The sequence below is a fragment of the Nilaparvata lugens genome, chromosome 10 (genome assembly GCF_014356525.2).
Source record: "Nilaparvata lugens isolate BPH chromosome 10, ASM1435652v1, whole genome shotgun sequence".
NCBI lineage: Eukaryota > Metazoa > Arthropoda > Insecta > Hemiptera > Delphacidae > Nilaparvata > Nilaparvata lugens.
Window position 1 is genome coordinate 18,262,191 of NC_052513.1, and position 12,692 is coordinate 18,274,882.

The following is a 12,692-nucleotide window of genomic DNA, read 5'->3' on the forward strand; positions in this document are numbered from 1 at the left end:
CAATGATTTTGATTCAAGTTATGGCCTCTATGGCCTCTTTGATTCAAGTGGCCTCTACCACAAGGCCCATATCTGTAAAAAAAATTCAGGAGCTCCGCCCCATCTATGCAAAGTTTGATTTTAGATTCTCAATTATCCGGCTTCAGATACAATTTAAACAACTAATTTCAAATGGAAAAAATTGAGCATGAGAATCTCTACAATTAATGTTTTGTAACATTTTCACCTAAAATCAAAAATAAGCTCAAAATTCGAGAAAATGTGATTATCCAATTGCAAACTGTTGGCAACTGTTGATTCTATTGAATGATTCACTATGAAGAGATAGCAGACCACACGAGGTGTGCAGACACACTCCTCGTGTGTCTCCAGCGTTATTGCCCTTTCACCAGCTGGCTCAAATCTTTGAATAGGAGACTTGAGATGCGCGGGAACACAAGCGTCAGGTGATCAATTTTCATAACGGCAAGGAAAGTTGTGTGAGTGCGCCACACCAGATTTTTTCGGAATGCAATACTTCCTTACCCATGGTAATAGAGCAAGGAAAGTACATAATTTTGCCAGATTCAGTGAATGTTCCATTTCAATTTCTCATTACATTTACATTCCTCATACAATAATTATATTCAGGAGATTCGCGGGTGTTCTGATCTGGAGCTCTCTGACAGCAGACCACTCCTGTGTTTACACTTCATGCTTTATGATAAATTATGATAATATCAATGAAATTCATGAGGAATAATAATATCATACTTACTGTCTAGTGAAGAGCTCTCTGTAGCCAGATCTCTTAGTGACCGTGAGAACAAGGACAGGCATTGGAAAGAGAGTCATCTCACTCAATCCACATTTCTCAGACTCCTCGAAAGTGTCACTGATCAGCTTGTAGCCTTGGTCTACCTCCACCTAGAAACAAAACACTTCTTATTTATAGGTAAATATGAACTATAATTATGTATAAAGGCATAGCCTCCTCTAATACAAGGCCGCGGCCTACGATATTGCAACGTCGCAGTGTAGGCCTAGAATCTAATACATGATTGTTGGATTTTAAAAAATACCAGCTGATCTTTTTCACCAATCATGTATTAGATTCTAGGCCTACACTGCGACGTTGCAATATTATTGACCGAGCGAAGTGAGGTCTGAAATTCAAGTCGACGGTTTCGCATTTCTCTTAATGTTTAAATGTTTATATGTTTTTAGGTTGCGCATTTACGGCGAAACGCGGTAATAAATTTTCATGAAATTTGACAGGTATTGTTCATTTTAAATTGCGCGTCGACGTATTCACAATGTTTTTGGAAATTTTGCATTTCAAGGATAATATAGAAGGTAATAGGAGCCTCCTTTATACGCCAATTTTAGAGTAAAAATCAGACTAGAATTATTCATCATAAATAGCTGACAAGTGATTACACAGATGTGTGGAGAAGCCAGTCTATTGCTGTATTTCCGTAAGGTCTATAGTTCCTGTCAGGTACTTGTGGATGAGAATACTGCGTGAGGTCTACTGTTCAGAGAACTACTAGTAGGTAAATATGCAGAAGGTAACCAAACCAATGGACTGGTCAACTCGATCGAAATTGCATTTACAGATTCTTAACCTCCCGGCAGTCGCGCTGTTGTAAAAAGTACAACAGTATCAGTTTTTTTGCTACACAAAACTATTGAATGGGGTGGTGTCAGTGAATGAGTCACCTATGCATTCCAAAACTTCCCCCATCACTCCACTGAGTTGCAGTATCAACTGAGCAATGATTCAGTCTTTAGGTGCCATTTAGTCGCACTTTGCATAAGATAGGGAAAGACTGTATACGGGGACTGTAAACGAACCAATAACACAGAATTGATGGTTGTGCTTGATGTACCTTATTGGGCTATGAAATGGTAATCATCCAAATATTCATAGGCGTAAAATAATCCAAGAAGATGGAAAAGGTAATTATACAATTAATTAATATGTTCTGACAATAAACAGAGTACATAACACTTGGAAAATTGGATGTTGTATAAAGTACAACACGCGACTGCTCGTGTGCTGAATAGGGCTCGACTGCAAGAAGGTTAATTTATAGAAGATGATTATAGGCCTATTTTAAATTCTTCAAGATTTCAGTATGGAGAAATTCCACAGTTAAGCAACAAATGGGAAAGTTATATGTAGGATCACGAATATATATTGAAATTTAGAGAAATAACAAAATTCAATTTTTTCTCACATACTTTTCTTGAAAAAAGTATTTTTTTGAATTCAATTTCGATTATTCATAACATTTATTTTATTATTCTACGAAGGCGACTTTCTAGAAGTATTTTAAGCCTAGGTGATGATGATTGGATGAATGAAAATACAATGAAGGTAGAGTTATGAATGAATAAAAATTATAGGCTATGTTATCCACTTGAATTGATTTGAGTCCACTTTTCAGTCCAGAAATAAAAAAACTTGAAATTTTGAATTTGATTTGATTAAAAACCGAAGTTCTGTTTTTGTTATTTTGTGATGTACTTGTCATTGAATAAAGATTTATTTATTCATTTATTATATTTATTTATCTGAAATACTGGAACGTTATCAGTCCTCATCATTATATTTCTCAATGTAATCAGTTGGGAGAATTCCTGGAAAGTTTCTTGCTTTGGAATGTCTTTATCGGCAGAAAATATCACTATTAATAGCGACCCTGTAATACGTTATCAAAGGTATTATTATTTTGAAGCCTTTCAACGCTGATGGATGATTTTCAATATAATGACAATCTTCACAAACCAGAAATAAACACTTGGAGCTTACAAAACTTTTTTCAAAACTCTTGTAAGGATTCAAGGAAAACTGGAAAATTCCAAGAACTTGTCTTTTCAGTTCAGGGCTACTCTTAATATAAATACAAGTATATACAGAGCTACTCTTAATATCAATGAAAATATATAAAAGCGAAATGGCACTCACTCACTGACTGACTGTGAAACTGACTGACTGACTCACTCACTCGCAGAACTGAAAATCTACCGGACCAAAAACGTTCAAATTTGGTAGGTATGTTTAATTGGCCTTTGAGAGGCGCACTAAGAAAGGATTTGGAGAAATTTCCAAAGATACGCCCAAAATGTGCGATTTTACAGCGATTTTTAGCGTTTTCTCAGCTTTATCATTAACAAATGAACAGAAAATATTTAAATTTAGTACAGGAGCTCAGCTAGGATGTAACAATTTTGTGTTAGAAGGAATTTGCAATAATGTCAAAGATAGGCCCAAAATTAAAGTTTTTCTATTTTTCTCAGCTTTATCGATAATAAATGAACAGAAAATGTTCAAATTCAGTACAGAAGCTCAGCTAGGGTGTGATAATGTTGTGTTAGAAGGAATTTGCAATAACGTCAAAGATACGCCCAAAATTAACGATTTTTGATTTTTCTCAGATTTATCGAGAACAAATGAACAGAGATTGTTCAAATTTATAACAGAAGCTAAGCTACGGTTAAAATGATGTGTTAGAAAGAATTTAAGATAACGCCAAAGATACGCCTAAAATCTGCGTTTTTCCAGCGTTTTTTGGGCTTTCTCAGCTTTATCGTGAACAAATGAGCATTAAATGTTCAAATTTACTAAAGAAGCTCAGCTGGGGTGTAATAATGTTGTGTTGAAAGGAATTTGAAATAACGCCAAAGATACGCCCAAAATTAGTGGTTTTTTGCGTTTTCTCAGTTTACTTTCATCAAGTAATAGACAGAAAATGTTCAAATGGTACAGAGGTTTAGCTGGGGTCTAAAAATTTTGTGATGAGGTGACTTCAATATTTCATCAAAGATACGCCCAAAATCAGCGTTTTCTAACGTTTTTCTCAGCTTTCTTCGTTTTCTCAGTACTTCGACTTTCTGATGGAATGAAGCATGCTCAAATGAAAAATGCAGGCAAGCGAAGCGAGCACGCTGATCTCATTTTTGGACGATCCAGGGGGCGGAGCCTACTGGCTAGACGAATATGGCGAGCGAAGCGAGCTTGACGACTAGTAAAAATATGAATCTCAGCACCCTTTTAAATTATTTTGTTACAACATGTTTCGGACATCAATTTCTTTAAAATAAAGACTTGAAAATGGCATTAATGTCCGAAAAATGTTGTGACAAAATAATTTGAAATGGTACTTATTTATATTTATCACAAGAACTTATCTCACAAAGTTATCAAGGAGAATCTGACAATATTATGTGTACAGTGATTATCATCCATTGTTATTCTCTTTAACTACAGTGTATGTAATGGGAAAATACTTTTTCCTCCACCTACTGTCTAAAGTACTTACTTTACTCCCTGAAACCTAATACCAAAGTGTCACTTTTTCGCTCTCGGTAGTAAAAAACAGAAAAACTCCCTAGGGAGTAAAAGTGACTCCATTTAAATAACATGGGGAGCATCTTTATTTTGAAACTTACATTGTAATAGGTTAGAAGGTCTAAGCTCAGATGAGAAAGCATAATAGAGGTGTATGTCATTGAGTCAACTGAATTCAATACTACAACCAGAAATTTGATTAACTCATGAAATATATGTTTGTATGATAATTATAATTATATTCTTAATATTAGTAGACGATAAAAATTTATACAATTTTAAAAATATTTTATTCTATTCAAAATACCAGCCAACAAATATTTTTGATCTGCAATTCAAATCTGAACCGCGTGATCTGGAGTCAGCCATTTTTGGTAGCTGCTCAGCTGATATAATTGTTACAACTTTTGCCGATAGATAGCGCAATCGGCAGTGCCAATCAGACGACCGGTTTTCAGGTTTTAGATTTAGGTTATGTTGTTGGGAATCATTGTCACCAATACGTAAGTTATTAGAATGATTTTATTTGTAGTTTCTATAAAAAAATGTAGATGGAGGAAAAATGTTGTGTACATCACGAGCGAAAAATACTTTTTCTCCCTCAGGAAAATTGCTGCCCTCGGCTTCGCCTCAGGCTTCAAACTTTTTCCACAGGGAGAAAAAGTCGTACTTTTCACTCTAGATATACAAATAACTATCAAGCCATAGCTCTGCATGGTACATGATGGATTAATTCACGTCATAAAAATGAATAAATGAAAGTTGTATATATGATGATGAATTGATTCGCTTCCTATTCATAAAAGTCTCTGGATTATTTCAATTGGAGAACTCAATTCAATAGGGTGACTGTCACAAAAATCAGTAGACCCAGTCCCACAATGGAATGATATGATTTTCATTCAACTATAGAAATAATACTATACAATAGAGGGATAAGATAAACAAAAGAAGAATAATGATGATATTATTCTCATTCAACCATATATAGTAAGGTCCACGTGATAATGACAGTGTTTGAGCAGCAATGGTATTCCTATCCTTGTCTATCATTCAACAAAGCGGATAGCACTATCTCTCTCTCGCTCTGATCTGTTGCCAGATCATCTTTTAACAACGTAGGATTGATAATTGATTAACAAAATATTTCATAATAATTATGGAAATTCATTATTGAAAAATACAATTTCTAGCTTGATAAAATATTGTCGATTTTTTTTGAACGAGAATGAACAGTTAATATTACATCCATAAAACTGTATCAGCTACTGTCTATAGAAGGCATTGACAAAAGAGAGGTATTGCTATCCTTTGTCTATCATTCATCAAAGCGGATAGCGCTATTTCTCTCTCGCTTTGCTCTGTTGCTAATCTAATCTGTCTTGCTGATCTAATCAGTTGCCAATTATTTAATTGACAAAATATTTCATCTTAATTATGAAAAATCATTATTGGAAAATATAATTTCTTGCTTAATAAAATGTAATTGATCTTTTTAAACGATAATGGACAGTTAATATTACATCAATAAACCTCTATCAGCTACTGTCCATAGAAGGCATTGACAAGACAGAGGAACGGCAACGTTGTTCTCCTATCTTTCTCCACTGCCACTATAACGTGGACCTCACTATAGAAGAAGAATAATGATATTATTCTCATTCATCCATAGAAATAAATATACAATAGATGAATACAATACACGCACAAGCCTGCAGCTGATGTGGGCATCATACTCAGCCAAAAAATAAACAATTAACTTTGATTCAATATAATAACAACATCGCAATCACTGACAAACAATCCTTCCATCCAATCAGAAACAATAAAACCGTCTCCGTTCCCCCCCCAAACCACTTAAACTCTGACCGCAGATTAATTTCGGGACAGACTGGAACCCTTTCAAGCTTCCCCCTCCACCCTACCCCGGCAATTATTGTCTCCCGGGACTGTCTCTCTGTGTAACTGGATCTCCAAAAAAAGGAGAGAAAAAAAAGTTGACAGTGTATTAATCATTGTGTGCAGATAAGGGAGTCCCCCCGTTGGAGAACCCTCTCTAAATTTGTGGGTGAATTGAAGGGGGGGAGGTATGGGACCGAGGGTTCCAGATTTTTCACCCCCAACAGGAAGTGAGCTATCACCCAGTCTGGCCACCCCAAAAATAAAATGTTTCCTTCCGCCCTTGTGGATTGTTTCTGTGTTCTTTCCACCCCCCTCACCCAGCCCGGAAAGGTCCTCAACCTTGACCAACAACCCCAAACCTCTCAGATTCCAGGGGAGGTCCTGAAACCCTCTCACAAAAGTGGTCCCAACCCCTAAATCTACAGTTACAAAATTTCCAGTACCGCTGTATTATGTACTCTCTAATGTTCTTCACTGTAGCGAGGTCCACGTTATAATGGCAGTACTTGATTAACATTGGTCATCCTTGTCTATCATCCAACAAAATCAAATACTGCCTCTCACTCAATAACAAAATCAAATAACGTGGACCTCACCATACAAGCAGTAACTATAGTGAGGTCCACGTTATAATGGCAGTGAAGAAAGATAGGGGAACAACGTTGCCGATCCTCAATCTTGTCAATGACTTCTATAGACTGTAGCTGATAAACAGGTTTATTGATCTAATATTAACTGTTCATTCTCGTTTGAAATGATCAATTATATTTTATTGAGAGAGAAATCCTATTTTCAATAATTTCATAATTAAGATAAGATATTTTGTTAATTAACTATTAATTCCATATCGTTAAAAGACGATCTGGCAACAGAGCAAAGCGAGAAAGATATAGTGTTATCCGCATTGTTGAATTTATCTAGTGTAAGGCAGATACATAACACATTAAGCTCATGAGTCTCAAATGTCTACATAATCATACACTACTAGCCGTCAGGCTCGCTTCGCTCGCAATATCCGTATAGCCAGGGGGCTCCGCCCCCTGGACCCCCGACTGGATCGTCCAAGAATGAGATCAGCAGGCTCGCTTAGCTCGCCTGCATTTTTCATTTGAGCATTTTTATCATATGTTAGGACGATCCATCGGGAGTCCAGACTAAACGTCTGGCTAAACGGATATGGCGAGCGAAGCGAGCCTGACGGCTAGTAATGTCATATTCCCAGGAATAGCTCTGAAAAGTAGCAGTGCCCAATCAATTTTTCCGCGATAAATGCATTTCAATCTTCAACTTGGTGCCAACCTAACATTTTAAATTTTAGGTGAAAATGTTACTGGACATCAATTGTAGAGATTTTCATGTTCATTCTACACCACTTGATTTTTTTCGTTTCAATTGTAGCTATCTGAAGCCTGATAATTGGGAATCTATCTGCATTGATGGGGCGGAGCTCCTGAATTTTTTACAGATATGGGACTTGTGGCAGTTGATAGAGCTTATCGATGACTATTTTAGGTATGAATTTGATCAAAATCGTTGGAGCCGTTTCCGAGAAAATCACGAAAAACCCTTATTTTGACAACATTTTCGCCATTTTAGCCGCCATCTTGAATTGCATTTGATCGAAATTGTTCGTGTCGGATCCTTATAGTGGAAGGACCTTAAGTTCCAAATTTCAAGTCATTCCGTTAATTGGGAGATGAGCAATACTTTCCTTACCTATGGTAATAGGGCAGGGAAAGTAAAAACCACACTTGGAGTTGAAATATTGCCAAAAGATTTCTTAGTGCGCCTCTAAAGGGTCAACTGGATATACCTTCTAAATTTGAACGTTTTTGGTCCGGTAGATTTTCAGTTCTGCGAGTGAGTGAGTCAGTCAGTCAGTCAGTCAGTGAGTGCCATTTCACTTTTATATATATAGAAGATTAAATATAGTTCAAAAAAATTTTTTTTTCAAATTTCTTCAAGAGGTTGTCAATGTTGTTCCTTCTTTGTTGAATAATAGACAAGGATAGCAATACCGTTGCTAATCAAACACTGCCATTATAACGTGGATCTGAGTATTTAATTTCAGAAGGGAGATCCGTCTGTATAGCTTGTTTCATTTCAGAAGGGGGAAGTAGGCTACCCTTTTAATTGTTTCACAATGTTATTTACTCGTGCGAGTATGTCCGAGTGTGTTCGAGCTTGTTGAACGTGTGGAGCCGAGTCGCGGGGGTTGGGACCAGCTGGACTGTTCTCATGATTTAGGAGTGTGGGGACCGGATACCCACATTTTACAAGGTTAATAGAATGTGACAAGTTAGTCACTGCTTTTATAGGGGGGTTCCACGTTATAATGGTAGTGGAGAGAGATAGGAGAACAGCGTTGCCGAATCTCTGCCTTGTCACTGCCTTCTATAGAGGATGGCTGAAACATACATATCCGTCTGTAGAAGTGTAGCACGAAATTGAATCAATAATTGGGAGAGAATCAACTGGATAAATTAAGTTTGTTTTTCGGTAATTTCTCAAAATTATATTCTTGATATGTGAATATTTCCTTTTTCAGTTATAATAATGTAATAAGGTAAAATATTTCTCCTATGTTTAGTTTTGAAGCATCTAAATTTGAAAATCTACTTTGTGAGAATTCCAGGTGACTGAAAATGTTGTGAATTGAAGAAGTACAGAACTTAAACGTAATTCGGACTATGTGTTATCTAAATTTGGGAGAGGAATAGCACAAGGTTGCCTTATTTTTCCTCTCCCCATTATTTGATAATGTAGTTATTGTATAAATGAATAAATAATAAAGAGTTCACAATTTTTTTACTCCTCCATATTGAAAATCATATTTATTATTCTTACCTGAAACGCAAAAAATCCTCTGCGAACATTCTTGATACCCTCAGATGGTGAGCAGTAGGCATTGTGTTTCTTTGATAGTATTTTTGTCTCATACAACGATCTGACATCTCTGTCGAAGGTCTCCTGCAAGAATAAAGAATAATGGAACAGAAAATTAGAATAGAATAATCAATGATATAGAATAATCAATGATGGATCGATAAAATTAGAAATCAAACAACATGAGTTTGCTGAACATTCTCGTAAATCGTATCAACTATTAATTAGTAATGCAAAAAAATATCAATGGCCTTTTATCTCTGTGAGAGTATTCTTGTCTCATTCAACGATCTTACATCTCTGTCCAATGTTTCAAGCAATAATTATCAGAAAACAGAATGTTCTTGAGGTAGAATGATCAATAATTATGAATCGATAAATTAGAAATCAAACAACATCATTTTGTTAAATATTCTATTGAATAGTCAAATCAACTGTCAAAAATACAACACTCTCGTCTGAATCTGAAGTTTAATCATAACCCATTTTTGGACAATTCCTATCTAAATTTGGGAAAGGAGCAGTTTTGGGCTTTAAGCCTGTTATTCCTTTCTCAATCATTCATGGTTGAGAATTATCATATTGTATCTATCAATTTACATTTTATGAAATTATAAATTATATTTATTATAAATTATAGATTAAATTATATTTTACAATTTACATATGAATGAATCTGATAGAAGTCTACCTGAATAGGAATAAAAGATTGAGAATCATGTATTTTCCAGTACATTATATCGATTTTGCAAAATCAATGATTCTCAATATTTTATTTCTATCCAGCTAGACTTCTATCAGATTTATTTTGATTTTTTGATAATGATTAATTCAATCGATGATATTTCAATTTATTACTAAATTTTAGTAATGCAAAATCAATATAATATACTGGAAAATACATGATTTTCAATCTTTTATTTCTATTCAGCTAGACTTCTATCAGATTTATTGATTTAAACATTGATAGATACAATATCATTCTCAACCATGGATGATTGGGGAAGAAACAACAGGCTTGAAGCCCAAAACTGCTCTTTTCCTGAATTTAGATAGAAATTGTCCAAAAATGAGTCATGTTTAAACTCCAGATTCAGAGAAGAGTTATATTTTTGGCAGTTGCTTTGAAAAATGGAAACTCTACCAATATTAGAGTGATGAGACACTGTATGAAATATGTATGTGACATGGAATGATATTTTATACTTGTTGTGTAGTTGAGAAGATGATATTGTGGTAATTATTCATATTGAATGGAAAAGACTGAGAAATTGTCAAAAAACCACTGATTTATTGATAATAATATTACTGGTATTTCTAATTATCAATAAATCAGTGGTTTTTTGACAATTTCTAAGTCTTTTTCATTCAATATTTTATACTGTAGAATATCCTGATACATTCTCGAGTTTTCTTTTAACAAAGAGAATCTACAAATACGTACAGACACAACATATCCTATACTATTAAACGAGCAACATCTGTTTAAATGTTTATATGTTCACATGTTCAGATGTTTAGATGTTCAGATGTTTATATGTTTGTATTTCACCGGATCTCGAAAACGGCTCTAACGATTCTCACGAAATTCAGAACATAGTAGGTTTATAATATAAAGATTCGATTGCACTAGGTCTCATCCCTGGGGAAACTCTCTGAAAGACATTAAAAGGATAATTAATATTCATCCTTGGAAAAACAGCTGATAATAATAATAATTATTTTGTCGTCTGTTGGTGATGGAAATGAGGGAGCGAGTTCATGTGTGTGGGACTGAGTCAAAATTATGACTCAGCTGTTGAACTTTTGTAATCATTGAATCATGTGTCCACTTAGTGCCGGTTGCGAAAAGCCGGGTTATTTCCATTCCTGATTAATTCCAGTAGATCCATCTTTTTCAAATGGTCTTCTCTGATTTGGTTCACGTGAAGTTGATCAGGATTAAAATTCAACCGGCTTTTGTGCAACTGGGCCTTTGTGAGGGAAATTTTTGCATTCCTCTGTGAATTAATCTCAATTTATTGTTATTAGATAGAACATCTCTGTATTAATGTTTTATAATTTCTTCTTTCGTAATAAATTTTTTATGCTTTTCTACTCCAGAGCGAAACTCGGTGCCCGATATTATTTGTTTCAGCTGGGTTCCATCATGGACAAAAAGCCTCAAACAAGAATCAATAGTTCCATATAGAGGAGTATATTTTCATATAATACTATTCAAGAGAGGAATCTACTGATACATAGACAAGTATTTTTTAAAAAGGTGGACTACAAAAGATGCACATTATTTTGTATCAACAATGCTCCATAATATAGAAGTGGAAAAGAGTAGAAATTGTCGATTTTATTGATACATTGCCGAGTATTTGTATCAGAAATACAAATACAGGCGCAAAGATTTGTATCAGCCAGTCCTTCGAAAAGTGAGAACTTCCGTTTTATTGATACATCTTGACAAGTATTGTATCAAATACACAGATACAGACAGATATATTGCAAGGCTTTATTTAGTGAGGTCCACGTTATAATGACAGTATTTAATCAACTTTGGTTTTGCTATCCTTGTCTATCATTCGACAAAGCCTGTGGTACTATCCTTTTCTAGGTCCACAACGGTGCCAATTATGTTTTTGACAGTGTAGAAATATTATTAATTAATGCAGAGAATCGGCATCGCTATTCTTCTATCTTTATCCACTGTCATAATAACGTGGACCTCACTATAGTATATAATCATAGTGAGGTCCACGTTATAATGGCAGTGGAGAAAGATATAATAACAGCGTTGCTGATCCTCTGTCTTGTCAATGCCTTCTGTAGAGGGTACCGGTAAATCTGATGTAATATTATTAACTGTTCATTCTTGTTAAAAAAATAATCATTTTATATCAATATTATCAATGATATATAATATTATATTAAAAATTATACTGCTACATTGTTAAAAACCTATCATGCAAAGTGGAGCTAGAAAAGGATAGCGCAATCTGCTTTGTCGAATGATAGACAAGGATAGCAACACCGATGTTAATCGAATACTGCCATTATAACGTGGACCTCACTTGAGAAGTGGAGGCGCGTGGTGGAAATTGTCAGCTGTGGCTTTAAAAAATAACGAGTCTAACAATTAAAGTGACAGGTCACCCTATTGGTTGGTGGCTATATGAAGGCATGAAGGCATAAAAGGGCAGAATGCGCTCTTCAGCTGCTTATAGCTTTCAAAGCTACCGCTGTTAGAGGATAACGAGAGGCATTGTCACCGACATTCTCACACACTTATATTCTCTCTCATTCTCTTCCTTCCTTCTTCTTCTTCTTCTTCTTCTTCTTCTTCTTCTTCTTCTTCTTCTTCTCGTTCTTCTTCTTCTTCTTCCTCTACTTCTTCTTTTCGCTTCTTCCTCTTCATGCTTCTCCTTATTCTTCTAGTTCTTCTTCTTCTTCTTCTTCTTCTTCTTGTTCTTCTTCGTCTCCTACTTCTCCTCCTCCTACTGACTTCTCTTCACTTCTCCATCAACTGACTTTTCTATCCTTCTCCTTCTCACAATTGTTACCCTTTCATTCCAGTCCA

The 12,692-nt window shown here is 35.2% G+C and overlaps 1 protein-coding gene across 1 annotated transcript in view; it reads right to left on the reverse strand.

The window, feature by feature from the left end:
- The window catches only part of LOC111044421 (glutamate receptor ionotropic, delta-2-like), a 147,519-nt gene that overhangs the window by 81,049 nt on the left and 53,778 nt on the right, over positions 1-12,692 (reverse strand). The window contains exons 7-8 of the mRNA XM_039436480.1: positions 9,086-9,208; positions 758-906 (exon numbers count right to left, since the gene is read on the reverse strand). Of these exons, the coding sequence (XP_039292414.1) occupies positions 758-906; positions 9,086-9,208 (272 nt within the window). The remainder of the gene's footprint in view (positions 1-757; positions 907-9,085; positions 9,209-12,692) is intronic.